This window comes from Equus quagga, chromosome 20 (genome assembly GCF_021613505.1).
Source record: "Equus quagga isolate Etosha38 chromosome 20, UCLA_HA_Equagga_1.0, whole genome shotgun sequence".
Lineage (NCBI taxonomy): Eukaryota > Metazoa > Chordata > Mammalia > Perissodactyla > Equidae > Equus > Equus quagga.
In genome coordinates this window covers 44,706,568-44,733,188 of record NC_060286.1, presented here as the reverse complement: position 1 = coordinate 44,733,188, position 26,621 = coordinate 44,706,568, and the positions used below count along the sequence as shown (strand labels likewise).

At 65.4% G+C, this 26,621-nt stretch overlaps 1 protein-coding gene across 3 annotated transcripts in view; it reads right to left on the bottom strand.

Moving 5' to 3' along the window:
• Positions 1–134: 134 nt before the first annotated feature.
• CEP170B (centrosomal protein 170B) overlaps positions 135–26,621 on the bottom strand; it is a 26,767-nt gene continuing 280 nt past the window's right edge. The window contains exons 1-19 of one of the 3 annotated variants that reach the window (XM_046647227.1): positions 26,419–26,549; positions 23,223–23,354; positions 17,077–17,166; positions 15,205–15,283; positions 14,216–14,274; positions 12,957–13,095; positions 12,098–12,202; positions 11,458–11,943; positions 10,410–11,110; positions 9,989–10,159; positions 9,412–9,502; positions 7,553–9,265; positions 6,022–6,265; positions 3,661–3,820; positions 3,183–3,365; positions 3,014–3,102; positions 2,487–2,580; positions 2,217–2,268; positions 135–2,029 (exon numbers count right to left, since the gene is read on the bottom strand). In XM_046647227.1, the coding sequence (XP_046503183.1) occupies positions 1,788–2,029; positions 2,217–2,268; positions 2,487–2,580; positions 3,014–3,102; positions 3,183–3,365; positions 3,661–3,820; positions 6,022–6,265; positions 7,553–9,265; positions 9,412–9,502; positions 9,989–10,159; positions 10,410–11,110; positions 11,458–11,943; positions 12,098–12,202; positions 12,957–13,095; positions 14,216–14,274; positions 15,205–15,283; positions 17,077–17,166; positions 23,223–23,327 (4,803 nt within the window). In that variant the 5' untranslated portion in view covers positions 23,328–23,354; positions 26,419–26,549 and the 3' untranslated portion in view covers positions 135–1,787. Of the gene's footprint in view, positions 2,030–2,216; positions 2,269–2,486; positions 2,581–3,013; positions 3,103–3,182; positions 3,366–3,660; positions 3,821–6,021; positions 6,266–7,552; positions 9,266–9,411; positions 9,503–9,988; positions 10,160–10,409; positions 11,111–11,457; positions 11,944–12,097; positions 12,203–12,956; positions 13,096–14,215; positions 14,275–15,204; positions 15,284–17,076; positions 17,167–23,222; positions 23,355–26,418; positions 26,550–26,621 lie in introns of those variants that run through there. The other 2 variants (XM_046647229.1, XM_046647228.1) reach the window with 2 other exon arrangements.

The following is a 26,621-nucleotide window of genomic DNA, read 5'->3' as shown; positions in this document are numbered from 1 at the left end:
ACTGCAGCGTCCCCTGGTCTCGGGGGTCAAATCAGATTTTCCAACCCAGAAAAGGAGACCCCTCGGGCCAAGCATCCCCACGCCCTCCAAACCCCACCAGTAGAGAAACGAGGCCAAGGACACCGACGCCGGGATGTTGCCACGTGATAGAAGAATGATTTATTAGAACAAATTCCATGACAAATCATATAAAATAACCATTTTCTGAGACCTCCATAAGACCACCTGAGGACAAACGCACAGAGGTGCCTCCGAGAAGCCAGACAATAAGTTACCGATCCCAAGTCAAAGACTGGAGGGGAGGAACACGAACTGGTGAATAAAAAAAACCGTACAGCGATCGCCAGGGGGTGTGGGTGCAGGCCGTGGACACGGGGACGGCCACGGCTGCTTCCGGGGGCAGGCTGCGGGCAAGTGTGCGGCATGCAGGGGCGGACCTGGACTAGCACCTCCTCCGTGCGGACACAGCAGGCTCGCGGGCGGGGCCGGGCGGGATCCCCGCCACTCACACACACACACATACACACACGTAAACACCGGGTGGGGACACAGGACCCAAGGGCTCGGCTCCTTGTCAGCTCAATGTAAACACAGGGACACGCTGTCTTGGGGTCCCCCAGCAGGCAGTGCCGTCCTGCAGAGCCCACCCACACCAGGATGGTCCAGGTGGGCCCACCCCACCCCCCGGGCCACAGCCACAGGGCTCTTTGGCTTAGAGGCTCGAGAAACATCAGCCCCCAGGAGGGGGCCGCACTCGGCTCTCCCGGCACGCTCCCAGCTGAAAGAATCCTGAGAAAACAAGACTGTCCCTGGGGCCTCTCTCTGCCCCCCACGGGACCAGGAGCAAAGGGGCCTGTAAGGCCCAAGCCGGGTACAGACACCCAATTAATGCCCACAACATCCGGGAGGCCAGGGGCGAGGTCACAGCAGAAGGCGCGTGTCTAGGGAGCTTCTGGAAGCCTGGTGTCCGGCCACTTTGGTCTAGCACTCACCCCACCCAGCCTAGAACCCCCAAAGCCGGGTACAGAGGCCCCACACTGCTCACAGGGCTGTGCCTGTTGCGTGGAGATGTGCTGGGCTGGCCGCGAGCACGGGTGTGTGTGTCTGGCGTGTGCGTGGCCAGCCCCGCAGCAACCCGCACGATTAGGGGTTTGGCAGTTGTGTTGGCACCAAAGGCTCACAGCGGCGGGGGTCCTGCCCTGAACGTCTCTACAGGCCACATCCCTGTCCCAGGTCCTGGACTCTGGGGCGGCTGCAAGTGGCCTGCCCAGCTTGCTCCCTGCCTGTTCCCCAAGCCGGGGGAGTCACGAGCCCCCCAGTTCCGTTTGGCACTGAATGACCACACGGCCCAGCCCCTCTTCCTCTGCCTGCCCCGTCCAGCACACGGGGACAGGACAGGTAAGCTCATGGGGCCTCCCAGCAGAACAGCCACTCCCCGGGGGTCGGGGGGGCCCTTCCGGGCCAGGGAGGCTGCCACATGGCACAAACTACTCTTTCCTTGAAAGCGAAAGACGAGAACAACAGAGACAGAGAGGAGGCGGCGCTCGCCTGCAACACTGGCCCTTGGCAGGGGCCACAGCAGGAGCTGGGCCAGGAGGCCAGCAGGGCTGCCGCGGGGGCTGGACAGTCCGGTTGGGGTGCTGGCTGGGAGCTGGGGGGGGGGACCTGGGCATGGAGGCGCCCGCCCAGGGGGTTATGGCACATGTGGGGGTCTCTGATGAGCTGTCCGCAGCCAGGAGGGGCCGGTGCAGGGACAGACGGGCGATGAGAGGCAGCCGGCCTGCCCCCTAGATCAGGAACCGCTCCGCGTCGGGGAGAAAGTCGGGGAGGAAGGTGGCATCCGAGAGGCCAGGGGCCCCGCAGTTCGCCCGCGGCGGGACGCTCCTCAGGGGCAGGGGCAGGGCCGAGGCGGGCGACGATGGGCTCTGGGCAGCCGGCCGGCCTTTCCCGAGCTGGGCTGAGCCTGCAGAGCCCCTGTTTGCCGTCAGCAGGTCCAGGTTCCCGCTGGGGTCCACGATGGCGTTGATGACTACGGGGGCGGGGAGGGTTAGGCTGGCTGGAGGGTCCTGCACGGCCTCCCAGGCCCACCTAGGGGTCTCCTGGCCGTTAACTCTGGGTATGAGTCAGCTCTCCCACCAAGGTCGCCACCAGCTCCCCCTCCACCTGAACAACGCAGGCAGCCCCGGTGCAGCACCCACAGCCCGGGCCACACCCACCTTCCAGCTGCTTCTGCACACGCCTCAGTTCCTTCAGGATGGAGCTGATCTCCTGGAAGCGGGGCAGGAAGGAGGTAGATAAAGCAGGATCACCAAGGGGGTCACCTCTCCCCGGGGGCTCGAGGGGCAGGAGTCAGGGTCCCAGGCTTGGGCCAGACCCCCAACTCCCTCCTTGTAGCCAGGCAGGCTGAGTGGGCAGGACCGGGGACCGGCAGGGGCCTCCTGTCCCATGTCATCCCGGTCCCTGTGTCCCAGCCCCCCGGCCCTCACCTTGTTGGACGTCTTCAGGATGGGCACCTCGTTCTCGGCGTTGATCCTGGCTTCCAGCTCCTCCCACGCACGCCCCGTGTTCTGAAAGAGGATCCTGCCCGCCAAGGGGGGGTGGGCGGCAGCAGGCAGATGACGGTGACGATGGAACCTGGGCATGGCACCCAGCCCTCTCCGCCTGCCCCAGGGAAGCTTGTGCCACCCCCTCCTGCACGCAAAGGGAAACAGGCCAGGAGCAGGACTGGGCTGGCCAGTACCAGAGTCCCTGTCCCTGTGCCCGATAGGGGAGGAATGGGACGGAGGGGGCTCTGCCAGGCTCAGGGTCCGGCTGCCAGGAGCCGTGTAAGCCTGTGTGTGCACATCTGCCCGGGTGCCCTCGGAGGACATCAGCCACGGTACAGTCTCAGCTCGCACACACGTGTTCATGTCTGTGTCTGAGGGGAGTCTGGCGGGATGTCCACTGAGCGGTGGGTGCTCCTTGGCACCCAGGGGCTCCCACGGGCTGCAGGACATGCAGGTGCCCGACTCACTTCATCTTCTCGGCGAGGTGCTCCGTGTTCTCACGGATGGCCTGAGACAGCTGGGACACGGGGTTCAGCATCAGGTTATCAAAGATCACCTGCAAGGAGGCAGGCATCAGCACGGAGACCCTGCTCCCCCGGCAGCCCTGACTCGGCCCAGGGGGCCCCGTGTGCTCACGGCCGGGCCCGCTCTCAGAGCGGTGGGTGGGGTGCCTGCCTCCTCGCGGTTCCGAGGCCGCGTCTTGGTGGCCAGGGAGTCCTCACGACGGTCGTTCATGTTCTGGTCCAAGTCCCGGGAGTTCAGGGAGCCAGGCGGCACCTTCTGGAAGTTGAGGCTGGCCTCAGGGATGCGCTGCACCAACTGTGGAGACGGGGAGGGGGCGGCGTTGGCCCACCTGGTGGGGGCATCCCCCAGGAGGTGGAGAGCTGCACCTCCCCTGCTGTGACAGCAGGTGGCCAGTGCAGACCCCAAGCCCCCTCTGCTCAGGGTACCTGGACGCGCCGGCCCCTGATGGAGGCAGGTCCTGCACCCGAGTTCTCGGGGTGTCCATCTGGGGAGCTAAGCACCGAGGGGCCTCAGTGAGGGCTTGTGGCTGTGACCGCTCTCTGCTGAGGAGCACAGGGGGCCACCTCGGCAGGGCGGGGGCCGGGCTCACCTCCTCTCGGGCAGAGATGGTGGAGGCGGGGGTACTGGGTACGTTGTTGAGGGAGGGGCTGCGGGCGGACCCCGGTGAGCCCAGCGAGTCGCCGTCCCCAGCCACATCGTGGATCTCCCGGGCCAGGATGGCCACGTCCTTCACCAGCGTCTGGCTCAGCCTGCAGCCAGCAGGAAAGAAGGGAGAGCCTGTGAGTGCTCCTGGCTCAGCGCCAGCACGGGGGAGGCTGGGGAGAGGAGCCAGAGAGGACTCAGCGTTCCCCCTCCCCAGGCAGATGCTCCCTCCCAGGTCGGGGCGAGAATCCCTCCCAGGAGGCAGCTGCTGGGTGAGGGACAGGGACCGGCGTATGCAGCCTCCAACCTGGCCCAAACTGCTCCCAGCTGGTCACTGGCAATGCCGGAACTGACGGGGCCCCACCAAGAGGCTCAAGTGCCTGATGCCCCAAGGTGGGGTGGTGGGGGTGGGGCTGGGGGCAGGGCCCAGGCAGAGGGCTGTGCGGAGATACCCACAGCCTCCCAGGCAGGCCACACCACCTCCTCCTCTGGCCACCAGGGCTGGGCATTGGGGCTGCCATAGAAGCCATGGGCCACACAAGCTCCACTCTGCAGGCAGGGAAACTGAGGCAGGGGAGAGGGCAGGGTCACAGACAAGGGTCAGAATAGCCCAGACGGTGTGGCAGGCAGACCCAGAGAGGCTGAGGACCTCCCCATAGGGCAGAGAGGCCAAAGAAGGGTGAGCCCCCAGTACCAGCCTGGTCCCCTCACCCTCAGGTTTCCTTGGCACTTCAATGCCTGTAGTCACCCAACCAACGGGGGAGCCGGGGGCCCACCGAGGACCAGGTCTCTGCCCTCAGCTGTCCCAGCTCCACCCAGGTGCCTCCCAGCTGGCCCTCAAGGCGCACCCACTCCCAGTGGCACCTCCAGCCTCTGCCTGGCACAGCCACCCGAGCTCTGCCCCCACCAGCGCTGCCCTCAGCCCCCTCAAGATGAGGGTCCCCAACTTGGTCCCACCCTCCCTACATCGCAAACACAGAAGAATGTCCCTCAAACTCCTGGTGATACCCAACCGGCATGTGCCCCTGCCTCAGTGCCCACCCAGCCCCCTCGGTCCTCCCTCTGCTCCTGCACTCAGCAGGTTGGTGGGCTCAAGCCCGCCCAGGCTGAAAGCAGGGACCTCAGGAAGCCCAGAGGGGCCTCCACTCCCCACTTCCTCTCTCCCCACCTCCACCACCTTCATCTCTCTCACCCAAGTGCATATCTCCTTCCAGAACCCCATCCTTGCCTTCTCGGCTGGCTCCTCAGCCCCTCCTCGCCACCGCTCTCACAGGTGACTGCCCTCCAACCCCTCCTCAGGCGTCCTGAGGGCTCGGTCCCAGGCCTCCTTCCCTTCGCGCCATCCACGTCCTCTGCACAAGCTCATGTGCTCTACCACCTCAGTCGCCGTCTTCATGGTGACGATACCCATGTCTCCATCCCCCACAGGGGCCACTCTCCTAGGAGCCACTGCCTCTGGTCACCTCCTTCGAGGTGCCTCATGGGCTCAAGCTCAGCATCCTCAACACCAAACACTTGCCATCCACCCAGCCCCAGGACTCCTCCTGCCCACTTCTCTGCACCATCCTCCCCTACACCTGGCCCGGAGGTGACTCTTCCACTGAATGACCACAGGAGAGAGTTCACCTTTAAAAATTTTGGTGGAGGCCTTCCTTGTACCAGAGGTCCCCCACCCTCATTCACCCTCAGGCAGATCTGCAATCATCCATTTATCCACCCTTCCACCCATCTACCCATCCATCCACCATCCACCCATCCACCTATCTACCCATCCATTCATCCATTCTTCATCCATCCACCCACCCATTCATCCACCCACCATCTGTCCATTCATCCATCATCTGTCCATTCATCCACCTGTCCATCCTCGCAGCCACCCATCCACCTATCTACCCATCCATTCATCCATTCTCCATCCATCTACCCACCCATCATCTGTCCATCCATCCACCTGTCCATCCTCCCAGCCACCCATCCATCCAACCATCCATCCATCATCCATTCACTCACTCTTCCTCTTTCCATCATCCATGCTCCCAAGCATCCATCTACCCATCTTCCATCCTTCCTATCATCTATCCACCCATCCATCATCTATCCCACCATCGAACTCTCCAACCATCCAATCATCATCCACCCAACCATCCATCATCCGTCTATCCATCCAACCATCCATCCATCTGATAAACATTTGCCAAGCCTATTTAGGAAGAGAGCCCCAGCCAAGTTTCTGCCCTCAGGGGCTCTCGGCTCCAGGGGGAGGCACCCAGAGGATCAACGGCTTGTGCTGTGAATTGGCGCCACTCACCTGGCAATCTCAGCAATCTCGGCCGTCTGCACAATGAAACCATAGGGGTCAGGCTCTTCTTCCTCATCATCTGTGTCCCGGAGGCCAGGGGCCCGGGGCCGGGCCCGTCCAGAGCCGCCAGCCCGTGGGGTCTGCGTGGCTGTAGAGGCCTGGGAATGTGTGTGCTTGGGGGAGCCGTGGTGGGAGCCATACTCTTCCTCGGAGGTGGATGTGCAGTCCGAGCCCTGCTGCCGGCGACGTGTACCTGCAGTGAATGGATCATTTGCGGAAGCAAGAACAGACCACAGTAGCATTCAGCACCCTGGGGCAGCCCCAGGGTCCCCCAGACAAAGGCCCAGCGCTGCAGGACAAGCCACACTGCAGCTGGCGCCCCTGCACCCAGAAGCCCTTCAGCTGAAGTGCCAGCAGCTGCTGAGCTCCGGGGACCAGAAGGCCACCACCAGCCAAGAGGCACATGTAGGGACACGCAGCCCGGCATTTCCATAGCCCCTTGGGGAGCAGCCCAGAGCTGTGGTTGGTGGGCCAGTGGGCGGGGGTCATGTGCATCAGATGGGAACCAGCGCCCTTGGTGGCAGGGAAGTGGTGTCCTGAGACACCCCGAATAGGGGTAAACCCCCACCATGTGGGTCGACCCTGGCCCTGGGCCAGACCGTACGAGTGGCCGAGCACGGCCCGTGGTTGGAGCCTGAGCTCGGCCCTCACGACCTCTCCCTGCACCTGCCTGGCCTTCTCCGACCTGACTCCTCGCCCTCCCTGCTCTGAGCTCCCGGGGCGGCTGCAAATGAGGAGGGGCAGGTGGGCAGCAGGTTCCTGCCAAGCAAGTGTGGTCCTCAGCCTGCAGCCATGCTGTCCCGCTCCATCCCATCCTCCAGTGAGCCTGTCCCTCCACAGTCCTTGCCCCCAGCAGACCCAGTGGGCAGGGAGGGGCCCCGTGGGGGTGTCAGGTGAGTGGCAGAAGCAGCAGCAAGGAGCTGGGCCAAATTCACTCAGAGGACAGGTGGCTCCCCAGCAGGGCGAGGCTGCCTGAGTGGATGTGGACGTCCAGCCCCCCTAGGCAGGACACCAACGCTGGTGGCCACGGCTCCTTCCTCGCGATACGCATGGATCGCAGGTTCCACGGGGCCTCTGCTCGCAGGGGGGTGGGAGACACTGACATAGCCCTCTTCTGGCCACAGATCTGGGCTCACACAAGGTCCCTGATGGAGCTGCACAACCCCAGCAGCCTGGGGTGGATGGCCCTCCCCAGGCAACCAGCCTAAGAGTGGACGGCTGGGGCCTGCACATGTGCCTCACAAGCCATCGGGCTCCCAGCTGGTGTCTGGATCTCCAGGGAAGAGCAGGCAGGCCCAGCTAGGAGACGGGAGCAGCCGCTCCACCCTGGACGTGGTGGAGGCCCTCACGCCAGGACAGCCTGGGAGCTGTGGATGCTGGAGGCCCTGCAGCACGGCACTGGGCTGCCACACAGGAAGCTGCAGACCCCACTGCCCGGGCCAAGGAGGCTCAGGGCTACCCGCCCGCTCCCAACACTCACTGGGTGAGGAGTACCGGGCACTGCCCGGGCGGGCCCTGCTGAAGGGCTGGCGGGCAGCCGTGGCAGTGGCAGCGGCCTTTCTGGCGGCAGCTCGGGCCTCGGCCATGGTGGGCTTGCGGCCGGCACAGTACAACTCGACGCTGCGGCCGGAGAAGCCGGTGCGGGTGGCAGCTGCCTCTGAGTCGCTGGGCCCCGTGAAGGAGCCGGCCCGCTTCCGGGGCATGGCCAGGATGTCCAGGCGCGACAGCTTCTTGGCCTGATCAGCGGCCGGCCGCCCCGCTGGCTCGGGGTTGACCAGGGGTCCCCGTTCACCATCCGTGGCCTCAGTGTCCGAGGCATCCCCCAGCCGGGCCCGTCTCAGCCGGGAGGCACGCGTGGGCCGAGGGGTGGACAGGCTGTTGGAGCGGGTCAGTGCTTGCTGCACCTTCTGAGCGCCGGCTGAGGGGCGGCTCTGCTCATCCCGGGCAGCCGGGGACGGCGGCGGCGCTGTGGGTTTTCGGCGAGGCCCCGGCCGACCTGCCCCAGTGGCTGCGGGGGTCTCGTGGTCAGAGGTGACCGTGTCTGAGCTGGGTGGGTGGGTGAGACCAGAGCCTCGTTCTTCATCAGGCCAGTCCAAGGACCCCCGGGGCCCGCAGCCACGCCGCACGGCCAGGCGCCGTGCTGGCTCTCCGCGGCCCACATCCGTCGGGCCTGATGGGTGGCGCTGCTTCTCTGAGAGTCGCTCCCGGGCGCTGCTCCCTGGGTCTTGTGCTGCTGGCGGGGATGGTGGCTTCTCCTTCTGCAGCCCCGTGGGCTGGGGGCTGGTCGGGCTGGGCCCGTTCTTGCCACTGAGCAGGCTGACGGTACTAGCCGTGTCCAAGTCGGAGTCCCCAGACAGGGAGTCCTCCGGTGGCCCAGGGGCACTGCCAACCTCACCCTCCGCCTCTTCTGTGGACTTGGAGAGCAGGCGGGCCTCCAGGGCTGCCAGGGCTGTCTCTGTCTCCTTCAAGATCAGGTGGGTGTCCTGGGAGTGGAGGTCCATGCGCGAGGCCCGGGCTGCGGCCAGGTCCTGCAGGAGGGGGTGGCTAGAGATGTGCGGGAGTTGACCAGGTGCTGGGGGGCCACTGGCTGGCTCCTTGGTGAAGCTCTCTTGCCGGATGAAGGCCAGAGCCTCCTTGGGTGGGGCTGGGGCGGGGCCCTCGGGCTCTGGGGACCGCCCTGGCCGCAGCTGGATGACCATTCTCCCGCTGGAGCTCACGTAGACACCATCCCTCGCTGGGAGACTGGGCTGGGCTGCCTGTCCCGGGCCCTCGACCTCCCCTGGAGCCACAGATGGTTTCCTGGGGAAAGTGGCCTCTCCGTTTTGGTCCCCGATGAAGAAAGAGGTGGGGGCCAGCTCCCCGGGGGCCCTTGGCGAGCGCCGGCCCCTCGTCCATGCCAGTCCCTCCTGTGGGCTCCTGCGTCTCTCCTCCTGCAGACCTCCACCCGGCTCAGGGCCTCGTCCCCCGTCTGACCCACTGGCATCACTGAGGCTGTCGGGTTCCAGGTCCTCCTGGCCCAAGAGGCGGCTGGCCTGCTCACTGCCTGGCTCTGGCGGCCCAGGCCCACTCTTCCTGGCAGCCTCGGGGCCAGCGGGGCTGTCCGCCCTGTCGCTGGGCAGCTGTGGGAGTAGTCGCCGCTGGCGCACAGGAAGGGCCCCCTCGAGCTCCCCAGCTCTGCGCCCAGGGCCGTCGTCTGTGAAGACAACGGTAGCCCGGTTAGAGTGGTCACTGGCCTGCAGGCCCTCCTACAGGCATGGCTGGTGTGTGCTCCACCAGCACCCCCAGTCGTTGGCCTTAGGCCACCCTAGCCACTCCCCATCCAGCACTGGAGTCGCTTACCTGCCAGGCCCGGGTCCGAATAGCTGTCAGCCAGGCTGGCCCAACGGGACACCCACTTCTGACCCCCGGGGGAGCCTGGCAATGGGAGGCCCTGCAGAGAAAACAGCAAAATGCATCTGTGACACAGGCCCCTCGTGGAGGTGCCAGGGGCAGGAGGGAGCATGAAAGGCAGCCCACCCCAACGCCTGAATCCATGCTTGCCAGCCCCAGGCCTGCAATAGGCGCCCCCTGCAGAAACAGCGAGCAGGCCTGCTGTTGCCTTGCTGGGCTTGTGGGACCCCAAATGAGCCTGGTTCAGCAGCTCGGAGGTCAGTCCCTGCGGCTCTGCCTGGCCCCTCGGACTCAGCCCAGCCCCGCCTGTGGGCAGCACACACCCAGGCCCCCGAGCCAACTCGGGGCCTGGCAGGGGACACGCGCCTTAGGAAAAGGTCCAGCCCAGCCTCATCTGGAGTCTGCCTCCAGGCAGGACCAGAGCCTTCCATGCACAGAGGACCCGATGACCGGGGCACCAGCCCGACACTGTCCTTCCCCTGCCCGGCCCATCCACAGGGCGGTGTCCGGACTCCGTCTTGCCCACCTGGAGCTCCCCCTGGGGGACCACGCCCACTGGCCGGGACGCAAACTCCTGCAGCAGGGCCATCCGCTGGACCACTCCATCACCAGACTCGTCTCTGTCCCCTCTGATGACTGGACGGAAGGTGGCCGAGGACACCCTGGAGAGTTCAGGGGACTCGAGTACCCCGAAGACCTACCGGAAGGGATGGTAAGGCACCAGAGGTTAGAGCGCCCAGACCCCTCCCTCCACTCAAACACAGGCTCCATCCCCAGACACCAGGAAAACAGGGGCCCTGGTTGGCCAGAGTGGCCAGTGGCTGGGACATGCAGCCTGGCTGTCCAGTTCATGCATTGGGTGGGAAAACAGCCCCAGCCCTGGGAAAGCAAGAGGTAGGGCCAGAGTGGGCAGCCCACGCCCGAGGCTGGCCCCACCCCCACGGCACCTGGTCGATCATCTTGCGGGCCTCCTCCACCTCCTGGTCCTGCGTCTCCGTCTCGATGGTGTACGTCCCTGCATCACTGAGACTGTCATCCTCCTCCTGCTTGCGCGTTTTGCTCAGCTGGGGGTCAGCGGGCGGTGGAGGCGGCGTCGAGGGGGCCACCGGGCTGGCCCCACGGGGCGTCAGGGGGGTGGGCAGTGCTGGGGGTGCCTTCTCGGGGGCAGGCCGGGTGGCCGGGGAGCTGTCCCGCAGGCACTGGGCCATGAAGTCCTGGGCCAGGCGGGAGCGGCGCCCCACGCTGCCGAAGGGGCGAGCAGGGGCCCGGGTGGCGGGCGAGGGACTGCCCAGCCGCTCCTCCGTCTTCTCCCGCTTGAGCGAGCCGGCTCGCTGAGGCCCTGAGCTGCCGCCTGCCCCCCGGGCTGGGGCTGGTGCCCCCGTGCGGTCCCTGTCGGGGGGCCCAGGGCCTCGGCGCTTGTCGGCCTTGGGGTCCCCGGGCGGGGCATGCGTGAAGGACTGGGAGCGTTTCTTGCGGGGTGTGTCCTCATCAAAGAACTCGATGACGAAGGCCTGCTGGTTGTGCAACAGCTCCTGGGGGTCCCGCTTGATCTGCCTCTGCAGCCGCACCTGCTCCCCGCTGCTCTCCGCGGCTGCCTTGGCCGCGGGGTCCTCCGAATCGCTCTGTGTGCCATCCTCGTGCTTGTGGCCTGGGGGCAGGAGGGACCCCAACTCATAAGGCCAAGGGAAAGGAAACAGAGCGATGCTGGGGGGCCTCCTCACCCCGTGCCAGAGGGGGACAACACACACAAACACAGCTGTCACACGTGGTTGGGGACACAGCACCCCACACCACATGGAACCCAGCACACGAGGTCGAGACGAGCCACAAGAACACACTGGACTGCCCCAACTGGGCAGGTGATTCTCAGGCAATTAAGAGAAAAACAGAAATCAATCAAGCTGATTAGGGCCCCCCATGGGCGAGGCAAGCGGGCAGACCTGGGCAGATGTGTGGTCACAGGCCGCCCAGGGGGCCAACCAGCCAGGCACTCACCCTTCAGGGTGCGGGTGTGGACAGGCAGGTCGCTCTTGGTGCTGTGGCGGTCGTCTCCGGGGCCGGCCCGGCGCAGCAGGCTGGGGTCGTTCTGCACCAGCCAGTCGGCTACCTTGGTCTCGGCAGAGACCACCTCGACAGGCGTGGCCTCCTTGCCCTGGGGCCGCCGCTGGCGCAGGGAGAACTTGGTGACATGGTCCTTGATCTTCACCTTGCCCGGGCTGCAGTCGTCAAACTCGATGGTGAAGGACGCGTGGCTCTGCACCACGGGGGCCACCCCGCCCCCGCCGGGCTCCACGTCCTTGGTGGGTGCTTCGTGCACCGGCACCTCGGGGGGCCTTGGCGGCTGCGGGGCCTCCTTCGTGGGGATCTCGAAGTAGCTGGGCTCCCGCCGGAACGAGTAGCCCTGAGGCTCCGTGGTGGCCCGGAAGCCGGCCAACGTCCCAGTGATCTCCCCATCCTGCTGCGTTAGCTCCTTGGGCCGCTCTGGTTGGGGGAGACGTCCTCAGGCTGCCACAGGGCGGCACCCTCACCCCACCCACCTCTGCGGGGACCGCTGGCTCCGTCTCCCCCTGAGCTGACACTGCCAGGCTACCCTCGGGGAGTTTGGGGGTCTCACGGGCCGGCCCCCAGGACCTACCTGGGTAGGGCTCCTCCTGGCGCCGGTCCTCGGGTGAGGTGCCACCATCGTCCTCACCCCACCAGGAGGGCTGCCCGTACAGGGGCGTGCGGTAGGTCGCTGCCTCTGCAGGGGGAGAGAGAGTCTGACCCTGGGTCACCATGGCCCCAACACAGACAGGAGGGAGCCCTGGAACTGGAGGGGACGCTGGGCTCTGGAGGGAGCCTGGCATCACCTGCCAGCTCCAACCTACAGCAACCCAGGACTCTGGTCAGCCACTAAGCACTCTGAGCCCCATTTCTGCATCGATGGGGGGCTGACAAGTGCAGAGAGTCCCGTGGACACTCGCCCTCCACCTCCCCCTGTCCCTGCCTGGGCCTCCCTGCAGGTTGGCTGTTCCCTGGGGTGGCACTGTCCTCAGTGCCCCCAACCTGGGGTAGAAAGTCCCTCCAGCCCTGCTCCTGGCCCTTTGCCCCAGAGCCTGCCCAACCGAGGGGCAGGAGGCCAGCAGTGAGCCCACACCCAAGCTGAGCCTCGGCCGCCCTCCAAGGCTCTGTAAATATTTCTGGCCACAAACGGGTGACCCTGGGGGCTGAGTGCCCAAAGTCCAACTGGATCACAGGGAGTGCAGGGGTACAGGTGTGCATGTGGGGGAGCATCTACAGGGGTGCAGGGGGGCATAAGTGAGCATGTCTACAGGGGTAAGGAGGTGCAGACGTGCACAGGTGTCTGAGCTCACACAAGAGCAGGTTTGTGCTCTGGCGGCTGTCGGGGGCGTGAGCCCAGGAGGCCCTGAGAAGTGGGGCAAGGGGTGTGGGCCCCGGGGGTGGGGGTGGGGGTGGGGTGCAGGCCTGCATGCCCAGCTGGCATGCTGTCCCACCTGCTCCTGGTCTCCGGTCACCCCGCTCCGGCCTGGGGGTCGAGGCCTCGCAGTACGGCGTGTGCTCTGGCTGCGCCTCACCCCGCTTGGGTACTGGGCCCCTGACGCTCACCTGCAGTTGGCTGGTGTACTTCTCGTGCTGTGGGCACAGGGCAGGGGGCCGGGGCGACACCTCAGGAAGACATCCCCACCCAGGGCCACCGCCTCTCTTCTCCATCAAGAGTAGGCCCGGCGCTGACTCCTCAGGACCCCCGCAGAGCAGACAGCGGGACACCTGCCCAGGTCAGCTGCTAAGATGGGGGTCCACGCCCAAGCCTGGGGGCTTCCTCAGGACCACAAAGCCTCTGGGAGGGAGCTGTGCTTGTTTGGGGGGTGAGGAGTGGGCAGGAAGCATCTGGGGGAGACGGTCACCCCAGCCCCCACGGGGAAGAAGGGGTCAGGAGCTGGCGGGTGGGGAGCGGTGGCCTGTCTGAGCAGAGTGCCCATATGCATGTGTGCACTCGTGCATGTATGTATGTGTGCACGTGTGGGCTTTCGTGTGCATGCGTGTGTGCATGTGTGCCAGATACAGCAGCAGCTGTGGGCCCGAACTGGCCGAGCTCTGCAGTCATCAGAGTCGGGCTCAACCTGGCCTTCCCCTCACTGGCGTGTGACTCTTGGAAGGCCACTCATGTTCCCTGTGCCACCCGAGGTTCATTTGTAAGATGGGGCTAAGGCCTGCCCGTCTCACATGGGGCTCCCGGGTAAAACTGGGGGTAGGGTCCCTGAGTCTGTGCTCCATGACTCCTCCAAACGAGCAAGGGGAGATGCCCCACCTGGGACCTTTGTGCCCTCAAGGAGGAAGGGTACCCAGGGGCCCCCATCACTCAGGACCTCCCACAAGGCTGCTGCCGCCAGCCTGCAGACACCCCGTCCTGCCTGTTCTTGGCCACCCCCACCCAGGGGGCCTGACCAGGGTCCTCCCCAGTACCCAAGATGTCAGGTGGGTCTTCTCAGCCACCCCTCCTGCTGAGCACAGCAGCCTCTGCTGGGGCCGCTGCCACGCCTACCATCTGTGGGTGCATCAGCCTCAGGGGGAATGACTACCTCCCCACCTGCCAGACTGGGCCGTCCGGCAGAGCAGGCTGGGCCGGGCTGACTCACAGCAGCGCAGCCACAGCCACCCAGGCAGCCGAGAGGCCTGGAGTGTGGGCCAGGGTGGGCCAGCCAGTGGGAAGCAGAGGGCTGCGGGGATGCGGGGCCCGGGGGTCAGCACTGACCCTGAGCGCCTCCTCGGGGACACGGTGCTGCACGCGCTCCAGCACGTACATGTTGGAATGTGGCAGCGTGTTAAGGAGAACAGGGAGCAGGAAGAGCCGGGCAGGGCCTCAGACAGCAGCCTCGGGACACGCAGTGCAGGCGTCCTCAGCCAAAGAGATGAAAAGGCCACTCCCAGGGAGGCAGATCAAGGAGGGGCACGCGAGGAGTCTGTGCTGCCCACCCCAGTGTGGACACCTGCAAGCACGATCTCCCACACCCACACTACCACCTGCCCCACGTAGGCCTGGGCCTCTGGGCACCCAGCAAGTGTCTACACTGCAGGAGCGGCCTGCAGCCCGTGCTGCGCCCACTCAGAGGGGCAGGACAGGGGCCGCTCCAGGTCACAGCACGCACATGCCCTCAGGCCACGGGCACACCCTCCACCCCTCAGCTCACAGCCCAAAGCACCACGGGTGACGTGCCCAGGAGCCAGGGGGGCCCTGGAGGCCACGGCACATCCAGCTCCCAGCTCCCCTCTCAGACCACCCCTCAGCCCCTGGCCTCCCAAGGTTCCAGGAGTGGGGAGGGCCCATGGGTGGGTGTGCCAATGGGAATGGGGCCAAGGTGGGAGGAGGAGAGGATGCACTCTTGCTGTGTGCCCTAGAGTCCAGGGCAGAGGCACAGCCCCCACCCACCCATGATCTGGGCAGCCCCTGGGTCACGCGGGGACTCCGGGTCCCAGAGAGAGGTCACTTGTTCCTCAGGCCCTGTGAGAGCCCAGGCCAGGCGGACAGTAGGTGCCGGTGGCTGGGACCTCAGATTATAGGGGCAGGTGGCAGGGGCTGGGGTTCAGGCTGGAGCCCAGCCTGGGGTTCACCCTCACAGCCCTCTGACCTCTGTGGCCCTAGCTGCGACCTCCAAGGCCACCACCTGCTTCTGGGATAGTAGGACTGGGGCTGGGGGACCAAGCGAGAGGCCCCAGGCAGGGTGAGCGGCTGGGAAAGGATATCATAGCCGAATCGGATGACATCGTTGAGCTTCAGCGTGACGTACTTCTGGTCCGGGATGCGCACGTCATTCACGAATGTCTGCGGAGAAAACAGGGCATAACTGAGCCGATGGCAGGTGAGGCACAACTCTGGGGTCCCCAGCAAACGGACAACCCGGGCTCTCCTTCTGTGCTCTGGGCCCGGCACTGTCCCTCCAGCACGTGTGTGCCCAGCCCCTAGCCGCGAAGGGACCAGAAGACAGACAGCCTTGAAGGACTGGCCGAGGGGAGCTGAGGCACCAGGCCTCGCCCAGCGCCCAGGGTCCCTGACACAGCCCTTCAAGCACAAAACCCTTGGGCGTCTTTGTGAAACGGACCCATTCTCCTCCACACAATGCCTCATGCTGGCCCCAGCTCCCCCCTGCCCGACCTCACAATTCCCCCTGGAGTGGCCGAGGCATGTCCACAGTGTGGCCCCATTGCAAGGCGGGTCAGGCTGTGTGAGGCTGTCTGACAACGCCTCCATGCAGGCTGCCTGCTCGCAGGGGAAGCGCCAGTCCCTGGAAACCCTCTTCCCTCCATCAGGGGCTTCTAGTCAGCCGGCCACCGGCCACCATGCTGTGGTTGGATGAAGGAAAGACCCCAGTGCACTCTGAGGGCTTCTGGGGCAGGCCAGGGTGACAGAGGGAAGACAGCTGTGGCCCAGGCATGGCAATTGTGCCCAGAGTCTGGTAGAAGAAACAAGGAACATGAGGAGGGACTGAGGGGACCAGAAGGAGGATGGCTCCCCAGGGAGGCGGCCCAGGCCTGGGGGGCTGCCTGTGCGCAGATGGGAGGGCAGCAAACGTGACTCGAAACATGGAGCAGAGCCTGGGCACAGGCTTGAGATACAAGCTTGGTTTTGGACACAGGGTCTGTAAAGCAGCGTCCTTGGCTCTGAGCAAGCAGCGGAGGCTACCAGGCCTGGCGTGGGGACAGCAGCGAGTCTCTGTAGACCAGCCCTGCCAGCCTGTGTCCCTGGCTGAGCCTGGTGTCACACGGGCAGGCAGGAGTTGGCCCAGCTCTGTGGACATCACAGGCCTCCGAGAACCGTGTCCCTGCATGGTCCAGGAGCAGGAACCAGGCCAGCAGTCCTGGGACCCTCTGGAAGCCCATGCAGTCTGGGCCAGCGCCTCAGTGTCACCCACGTGGCAGAGGGCAGGTCTGCGCCTCCTGCAGCCCCATTTGGGTAGGGTCACCTCCTCTGAAAGAAGGCTGAGGGAGGAGGGGCTCACAGGCAGAAAGTGAGACCCCAGTTGGGAACACCCTGAGAGGGGAGCCAGTGGGTGGTGCCCAGCACTTGGGGAGCGCTCCCAGGTGGAGGCAGGGCCAGCCTGAGGCTGCAGTGGGACCCCCAGCTCAGGATAGGGGAGCAGACTGCACAGGCTGGAGAGGGCAGGGGAAGAGCCCTCCTTGGCTCTGGCACAAGGGAACCGAGGCTGGTGGTTTTTCTTTCTTATTGGAACAGTGTTGCAGAGCAGGCTGCTGTCCACCAAATACAGAAAAAAAAAGAGGACACCCATACAGGTGGAGGGGATATGGAGGGGCCGGGTAGGCACCGGGAAGGGGCATGGAGAGGGGCAGGGCCAGCACGGAGTGGGAGGCGCATGGAGATGGGCGGGGCTGGCACAGGAGGGAGGGGCACGGAAATGGGTGGGGCCGGAACAGATGGAGGGGCATGGAGAGAGGGGCACAGAGGGAGGGGCATGGAGAAGGGCGGGGCTGGCACAGAGAAAGGGGGTATGGAGGGTCGGGGCGTCATGGAGGGAAGGACATGCAGAGGGGCAGGGCCAGCACAGAGGGCGGGGTCACGGAGAGGGGTGGGGCCGGCACAGAGGGGCTGGGCGCACTCACCCCGTTCAGGCTGCCCAGGTCCTTTACCCAGTGTTCGTCCCTTTCCTGGTCATAGTTGATGACGGCATGCTGCTTGTCCACGCTGCGGGACTAGGAAGACACAGGTGGCCTCAGGTGCCCTTCCTGGTGAGGCAAGGCCCAAGAGGCAGAGGCACCGCCCCACCGGAGCCCCCATCCTCCCCCATACCACCGCACTACCAACCCCAGACCCCTGGGCCCCGGAGCTGGCAAGGCCCCAGTCACACTCGCACACCTTGACTGTGCGCACCTGGAAAGCCCACCAAGGCCTGGCCCAGCCAGCCCTCCTGGCCACTGGAGCTGGCCACAGGGATTTTCCAAGATGCCAGGGCCAGTTCCTCTCACCCTGCAGCTACCACCCAGCCTCTCCCTGTGTGACCCCCCCCTCCCCAGCACCAATAGGCCAGTGCTGCTCCCATCCTGGAGGCTGCTCCTAGGTCAGCCGTGGGAGCGGCTGGGAACCCTCTGATCATCTGGGACACGCTGCTCACTCCCAAGGGCAGGCGGGGGCGGCTAGGCAAGTCGGGCAGAGCGCAGAGGGAGGATCAAAGGGTTGGGGGGCTTCAGGGAGAGGCCTCCCCAACCTGCTGCCCAGCCATCCGCGCAGGGGCACATATAACCTCTCCAAGTGATGCACACGTGCACACACACGCATGTGTGATGACTCTCAGACCCCACCGCTGTACGCTCACATGCACATGGCTCACACATCCTGAGCACACCCTGCCACCCAGCCTCCTCGCACACGTGCACACAGGCACACACACAGGTACTTCAGTCCTGAGCACTTCTAACTCTTCCCAGGCCCCCGGGACCCCCTCCCTGAGGCCAGTCACCCATCTCCCTCACAGGTCCCCTACCACGTGAGGAGCCGCAGGCCTGGGGCCCAGCTCAGGAGAGGCCAGCAGAAGTGGCCACCCGGGGGCATTGTCCAGCCCTGGCCCAGGTGACAGTCCGTGACCCTGTGGATCTGCCAGGTGGTACGCCACAAGACACCCAGGCCTGCCTCCAGGACGCAAGTGGGAATGATGGGGCCTGCACAGTCGTTCTCTGCCTGGACAGGATGGCCCCAGCCCACAAGAGGGTGGCCCAGGACCCAAGTCCCGACGTCACCACACCGCTCAGATCCCCAGCTCCCAGACACACCCCCGGCCACCTTCCGCGTCTCAAGGCCGGCCCGGTCAAACCCAGTTCCTCCCTGCCTGCCTGACCTGATGGCCTTCCCTGGGGAATGCCGCCATCCAAGCCCCCAGTTGCTCCAGCCACGCTCTCCAGCCCCCCAGGCACCAAGGCCCTCTGGCCTTCCTCCTCGGCACCCCTCGGTCCGTCCACCTGCTTCCATCCCCACCTCTGTCCTGTCCTCCCAGCCCCCATCAGGCGCTGCCTGTCCCTCTTCTGCTGAAACTTCCTGGGGCTGCCAGCCGGGGAGGAAAGGCCAGCCTTGTCCCACGAGCCACAGACCCTGGAGGCCTCTCTAAACCTTCCCCTCCCCGCCCCGCCCCAGCTGGCCTGCTGGCCAGACCGCTCTGCGGGCTCTGGAGGAGCTCTGCCCTCTCCTAGGCCTGGGTCCTCTGCCCAAGGCCACCACCCTCCCTGAGCCCACCTTCCCTCTCCCAGCGAGAAGCCCCACCCTGCCCACCCACCCACCTTCTGTCTCCTTGGACTTGGCACAGCCCCCTGCTCTCCATTTGCACCCAGAGCCTGGGCTGCCCCATCCACTCCCCCGACCAACACTCTGCTCCCAGCCAGGGCTCCGGCACCAGGCACAGCACCCGTCAAGCCCCTCCCCAGACTGCACGGAGCACAGGGCTCACGGGGAATGGCAGGGAGGACCCCACCTCCAGAGCCCTCCTTCCCAGCCCCGATACCCCAGGCCAGAAGCAGACTCCAACCCATCGAGCCCCGGTGCTCAGAGGCTGGAAGTCTCCTCTGAGGGCTGGAGGTAGCCCCTCGGCCCAGGACTCGAGACTTAAAAGGACACGAATCAGGCCCTCTGGAGAACAGCCCACCGCACAGGAAGAGGAGCGGTGTGGACAGACACATAAAACAACCCGAAGAAGCTCCAAACACACAGATTTTTGCAAAAGGGTCTAACTGTTCCTACTCACTTTAAAACAGAATAAACACGAGCTTCCAAAATTCGTGTCTGACACCTTCCGGGGGGGAAAAGCCCCACCCGGCCATGCAGATCCCAGCAGTGCCACAGCCCAGGGCTCTGGGGTCACCCTACTGCCAGCTCAGAGCCAGCGTCACCCAGCGAGGCCACAGCGCCCACAGTGATAGGCTCAGCCTGCTGTGTGTGCAGGGGGCCCCAGGGCTCGCTCGCTCAGGGCCACAGTTTCTGGGTGAGGATGCGAGCAGACGGATCCCGGCCGTCACACACTCCCACAGGGTGAGCCGGCAGGAGCAGAGAGGACACCTTGCTATGAGCACACATACACACGTGCACACACAGACACACGTGTGCAACACATCCGCACGCGTGCTTGTGCAGTACACACATGTGCATACACGTGTGTGTGCGTTTGCGCATGCGTGTGCGCTCACATGTGTGTGCATACACAGCTGCATGTGTCCATGCGCACAGGCCCTGCACCAGACCACCTGGGCCGCCTGGGGGCGGGAGCCACAGCAGGCAGTCTCGGCTCTGACACCAGACAGACCTGGGCCGCATCCCTGCTCACATTCGTGTTATTTAACACGCGCTCGCTGGGCACCAGCTCTGTGCCAGACTTGCACTGGGAGCCAGGACACTGTGGTGAGCAAACGCAGGCCACTGGGGACACGGGTGGCTCCTGGCCAGGCTGGCAGGCTCTGCCTCCAGAACACAGCTCTCCCCACCTCTTCTGGCCCCCAGCTCCAAGCCACGGCCCCCTCCTGCCTGGAGGCTCCCCAAGGGCCCCCTGCTCCCTGGCCTCCTCCTGGATGGTCCCTTGCTGCTTTGTTTCCCCCTCACCACACTGCCCCCTCTCTCTCCCCCCGCAAATGGAGGCCCCTCCCCACCAGCGCCTCTGCCCCGCCCCTGCCCCTCCTCCTGAGCTCTCAGCACAACACCAGCACACCATCCCCGTGTGCAGGCAGCCCCTCAGCCCCCAGTGCCACCTCCTTCAGGTTTCTCCTTGGGGAATCATCAGGCTCCTGCTTACACGTTTGTGGCCAGTCCCCCCTGGAGTGGAGACCAAGGAGGGCAGGGTCCTGCATGGCTCTCTGAGTGCCAGGCACAGCGGAGCCCACAAAAACGACTGAGTTTCAAACGTGGGAATGAACGCAAGGAGCCGCAGAGGGGGCCATTGGTCTGGGAGCACGAGCAGGGGGAGGTGCAAAGGAGCTGCCTGCTGAGGACAGCGCGGGTGACGGCGCCCGAGGGGCTGCGATGGGGCGAGGTGGATCCCGGAGCAGCAGGGCAGGTGTGGGGAGAGGCGGGGCCCGACGGACCAGGGTGCCTCTCCCTGCACCCGCTGGGGTGGGAACAGCATTCAGGGATGTGCGAGGCGCAGGTCAGGGAGAAGGAAGGTCAGGGTCTGACCCTGTATCGTGGCAGGGACCCTGATGGTGACCCTGGTGGAGGGAGGAGGATGACAGGTTTCACTCAGTGGCACCAAGTCTGGGCTGCCTCTGAGGCACCAGAGCAGGCTGACGAATGCAGGAGGCAGGAGACACCCTTTGCATCATCTGAGCAGAGGGGGAAACCAAGGCTGCGGGTGTGGACAGCACCTCCAGAGAGAGGTGAGTGGGCAGACAGGGAGAGGCGAGAGGCTGGAGGAAGCCTGGAGCTGCCATCCCAGGAAAGTGCAGTGGAGACACAGGGCTGGGCAGCAGTGTGGACATGAGGCCAGGCATCAGTGGTATGGACTTTGGGCAGGGTGGTGGTGGGGTAGACACAAGACTGGGCAGTGGTGTGGACTCAGGGCTAGGTGGCAGCAGTGTGGACAAGGGGCCAGGCTGCGGTGTGGACATGGGACTGGATGGCAGTGTGGACTCAGGGCCGGGCTGCGGTGGTGGGAGGGAAGGAACTCTCTAGCGGGGGCTCTAGCACAGTGAGGGGTGAAGGAGGTGGCAGGAGGGCGTGGCCCCTGGGAGGACAAGAGGATGGGGCACCCTGAGCAAGGGGCAGTTGGGCGGGGGCAGGAGGGTGGGGGGCGACTGCAGGGGTGGGGAGGGGACAGCAATCCCACACTCACTCCACACCTGCACGACCTCCCCAAGCCTCGCTTTCCCCACGTGATGGAGACACGGCCACACAGCCCAGGTCAGCAAGGGCCAGAAATGCAGGCATACCCAGGCCAGAGGCCGGCCCAGCACGAGGGCTGAGGAGCCCCCGTTGCTCCCGCCCTGCTCAGGGCTCCGCCAGTGATTAGCCAGAAATTAGGAATAGGACCCCAGCTCACTCTGAGCACCCTGACCACGCCCCAGCAGTCTCTCCCCCGACACCTGGAGAAAGCAGCAAGCCGAGTGAGGCCTGGTGTGGGGGGACAGGGCCAGGCAGGGGCGGGAGGGGCACCCACGCTGGGGCACCTGCAGGCCCCCAATATCCATTGCCCCTCAGCACCCACAGGCTCCCATCAAGTGCCACCTCCTCCAAGAGGCCCTCCTGGACACCTCGGGTGGAACGGCAGGGCCAACAGGCCACACCAACTCAGCATGGAACACAAGCACCCTGCCAGGGGTCAGGGCCGGATGTGGTGACCATTTCAGATCTTCCCATCGAGAGAGAACTGGGGTCACGTCTCATGACACCATCGGGAGACAGCCGCCCAGGTCTGGTGAGGTGTGGACCTCACCCCGGCTGCTCCACGACAACTGACTGCTATGAACGGTCTTTATGCTTGAAATGATTTTAAAAAAATCAAAAGACTATTCTATGACACGTGAAGAGGACGTGAAATTGGCATTTCAGCGTCTGTAAATAAAGTGTTACTGGCGCTGCCACGTGTGTGTTTACTACTGCTGAGGCCGCTTCCTGGCGACAACAGCAGAGCCGAGTAGCTGTGATGGAGGCATGTGGCCCGCGAGGCCTCCCGCTGCACCTAATGCTTCACAAAAACGTGCACCCACCCCGTACAGAGCCACCGACTCAGTCCCTCCAACATCCAGAGGCACGAAGAGAAGAGAAAAAGGGGAGAGGCCGTTCTAGGTAACAGGCACTTAGGAGACGAACCACCGACGGCAACGAAAGGCCTGGCGGGGTCCAGAGTCAAAAAATCAGAGGATGTCTGGGAACAATTGTTTGCTGCCCATGGGTGGGACCCCCAGCTGCAGCCCAAGCCCACGCATCCTGGGGTGGCTCACGGGAACCAGGACCTGAGCGAGGCCTCACCCTACACCCGAGTGGGCCCCCTGGCCAGACTGGGCAGTGCAGCCCACCCAGGACACCAGTTCCTTCTGAGAGTCCCACAGTGGGGACATGGAGCTCGGGGGCTTGGGAAAAGGGGCCCATGTGCCAGGCTGGGGAGAGGTCGGGGCTGCAGGGAGCCCGACTCAATCCACCCATGAGGAGCGGGGAGAAGGACGTCCGAGCCGGTGGACCCTGCAGGGTCAGTCCATCACCCCTCCCTCCTTATTCCCCAACAGCCAGATGTGTGAGCCCCTTGGAGGCCAAACGTGGACTCTGACACGGGGGCAGAGAGAATCCCTGACTGCCGAGCGCCCGGTGCCCTGCCAGCCTCATGTGCCCAAGAAAGGCCCCTGTCCCCCCCTCAGGGCACCTCAAAGGGGCATCAGCCTTCCCCTGGGCAATCTGATGGGCAAAGCTGGCCCTGCAGCTCCCTACCCTGCCTCATGCCACAGGTGGGGCCCCTAGACTACAAGGGTATGGACAGATCTGCCTTCCAGCACCTTCCAAAGATGGGCCCCCAACACCTTGAGAATCAGATAGAAGCCCAAGAGCCCTCTTGTGGGAAAAGGTCCCACTTGCAGAGGCAGGGACCCATGCCCGTGAGCACATGTCCCAGCTGTGCATGTCCACCCAAGGCCTAGAGCTCACCCGTGGGTCCAGGGCCCAGGTGGAGATGCCGGGGCCTGGGGCCGCGTCGAGGCCTCCTCACCAGGTGTCCTGCAGCAAGTGGGGTGGGTGCCTTCCCGGCCCCCAGCCTGATCCCTGTCTTCAGCCCCAGGGCACCCCCACTCACCTGCAGCATGAGCTCACACTCATCACGCCCCACGAAGATGAGCTCTCGGGGGAGCCGGTGGCGGGTGCCACTGCTGCTCACCAGGAACCAGGAGGTGACACTCATCTTGGCGCTGGCGAGGCCCGTGTGGCCCTGGAGGGGGAGGAGTCATCAGAGCAGGGCTCCCCTGACTGGGCCTGGGCCCCCTGGACACACAGTACACCCAGCACACACCTTGCCCCTGAGGTTCAAGTCCCTTCACGACACCACTGCAGTGGTGGCTTCTAGACATACTGGGCCACATCGGGCCACCTACCTCCCTGACTGTGTCTGCCCCGTGGACCCCTGCCTGGTGAAGACTCCTGCTCCTCCCTCATGTTCTAGGCCCCACAAAAGCCTCTTCCCTCTCTTCTAGGTGCCAGGGGTTGAATTCGTGGGGCACTGGCCATATTGCCTTCGTGTGGACCCATATGTCCCTGTGACCTACCAGGAGTAGCTCTCGGGTGGGACTCAGCGTGGCCCATCAGGGTCCCCACAATGCCGGGCCCACAGCACCAGACCCACCCCAGGACAAAAACTCTGAACCAGAGGATCTGCTTCCCTCAGATGGACATTCTGGGACAGGCTCCACGCTGGGGTGGGGAGAGGCAGCTGGACACAGGAGCCCCAAGCCATCAATACGCCTATCAGCGAGAGGAGACAGAATGTCCCTTGGTAGCCACTGTGGCCAGCCTACAGAGACCCCCAGACCAGAACAGTACTGGGTGATGAGGACATCAGGTAGCCCCTCAGTGCCAAGGAAGGAGGTGGGGCCTTGGTGCCCGAGGTCCCAGGGGCCTTGGTGAGGGAGGAGTCGGAGGGGCTGGGGTGCCCCGGATGGACAGGGAGCACAGGTGGCTTGAGGGGCACAGTGGGGGCAACTTGAGTGATGACAAGGGCCAATGTTACCCCAAGACCAGGCCCTGGGCAGCCTGAGGCTCTCGGTCCTGCTGCCCCAGGGCAGCACAGGCCCCATGCAGCCAGTGTCCACATTTCTGCACAGGTGTCCTGCTCACCCAGAGCATACAAGCAGAGCTGTGTCATTACACCAGCACGGGTGCACAGGCACCAAATGTGCAGACACGCCCATGCCACATGTGTACACACAGCCTCCCCATGTACCAGAGCCGCCCACAAGTGCCCCGGCCACCCTCCTCCGCAAACACACTCACAGTGCTCACACACACACACACACACACACTGGGTAAAGTGTGTCCTGAGCACCGCCACATGCCAGGGTGTCTCCTGGGCTCTGACAGACAGCTGTGACCAAGACACACAGCATCCCCACCTCCCAGAGCTTCCCTCCAGCTGGGGGGACAGGCGGCAAAGCAGGCAAACGGCTCCTCCGAGAGAAGGTGCGAGAGACTCAGAGCAAAGGGGGCAGGGGCGGGCAGCGAGCAGGAAAGGTGACATCTGAGCAAGGCTGGGAGCGGCAAGGTGGGCATGTGAGCACCTGGGACCTCGGTCCAGGCAGAGGGGCAGCCAGTGCACAGACGAGGGGTCGTACGCCCCTGGGAGTGCTGGGGCTTGTCCTAGAGTGAGAGGGGAGTCCCTGGAGGCCCGGGACACGCTATATCATTGTGGGGCTCAGTGCGAAATGAAAACGAACAACGCCCTGTTCAAAAATTAACAAGAGTTTCAAAACATCGAGAGCAGAGCATCAAAGGAAAGCAGGGTCTGAGCAAGTGTGCCGGCCACACGCCTGTGAGGCTGGCCCTGGAGGCCCTGAGCTGATGTCCGACTGTATGGAGAATAGATGCGGGGTTAGGCGGGAGGCTGGCCAGGAGGCAGACAATAACTAGGGAGAGACATGGTGTGGCACTTGGTGGGGGGGGGTTCCCCAGGCTCTGTCCCTGCAGTGCCCATACCAGAGGCCTCAGCTGCCAGGCTCTTTGCCCAGCTCCTGGGGGGCGTGGGGGGGACCATCAAGCCCCACCCATCCGTGAAGGCCCAGTGACCACAAATCCCACGGCATACCCTCATGTCACGGCATACCCTCATGTCACCTCCGGCAGGCAGGTGGGAAGACGTGGGAAAATCCACCCCAGGAGAAGGCAGCTCCAGCTGGCTCACCCCAGGCCCCCTGGCCTTCCTTCCTCAGGGTCCAGCCAGAGAGGCAGGCACTGGAGCAAGGGGGGCGGGGACTCCCATGCCCCTGCAGCCCTCCGGAGGCCCCCACAACCCTAGCCTGCTAGAAGACCCCTCAGCGGTGCACTGAGGGAGATGACAGGGCTCTCTCTCGGAGAGCCCCGCCCCGTCACTGCGTTTCCCAGCCCCCATCCAGCCCCCCGCGCATCCCGGCGCCGCCGCACACTCTGCCATCACCTGCCACCAGCTCCCGCTGGGCAGTAGGCACGGAGACCCCACCCAGAGGAGGCCGCAGCCTCTGCTTAGGGCAAAGAGAAGCCAAGTCCCCAGAGCCTGTGCCGGCGCCAGGCCGCCCCTGCCACCGCAGCCCATCCTGAAAAAGCCCAGGCCTGGGAGCTGTGGACGCTCCAAAAAAGCCTGCGGCCGGCTCGGGGCTGGGCTGGCCATCGTTGCTAGGAAGGAGAATAATAAACACCTCAAACTTGTCCCCTCGGCCGCCCCAGCCAGAAGAGCCACCCGGCTGGAGGTGAGGAGGGGAGGAGGTGGAGTCGCCGAGGGGCTGGGAGCGGCGAGGCGGGCGGGCGGCCGCGGGGAGCAGAGGGAACGGAGGCCGGGAGAGGAGGCAGGGACGGCGGCGGCGAAGGGAAATGAGGAGAGAGGGAGGAGGAGGAGGAAGACGGAGGGAGGGACCGCGGGAGGAGAGACCAGGCCGGGAGGCGGCCGGGCGGGAGCGCCGGGCCCGGAGGGGGAGGGAGCGGCGCCTTCTCCTGAATCAGCGCTCGCCGGGGGCGGCCATGGCCGAGCCGGTGCCTGGGCGGGGACCCCGGCACCCGGGCCTGCGCCCCCCTCTCCAGGCCGCGGAGACGCGCTCCGGGCGGCTCCTCCCGGCCTGGCGGAGACCTCGGCCGCCTCCGAGCCGGCGGGGACCGGCCTGGCCAGGTGCGCTGGCGGCCCCCTAGCCCCGCGCCTTTGTCCGGTCCCGCCGGGCCCCGCGCCCCTGCCCCCTGTCCCCTGCCCCGTCCCCGCAGGCGCGCAGGTGCGGGCGAGGGAGGCCCCGGCGCCGCGGGCACAGGGCGGCGCGTCTTACCTGCGGCTCGGCCCCGGCTCGTCCCGGCTCGGCCCCTGCCCTCCCGCCCGGCCGGCCGAGCGCTGGGCGGGGCCGCCGCCTAGGACATGCCCGGCGCGGCCCGCACGCTCGCGGCAGCCCCGGCCGAGCCCACGCGCAGAGCGGCGGCCCGCGGCCTCGCGCGGCGGGTCCCTGACGTCTGCGGCGCCCCCCCCCCCCCCCCC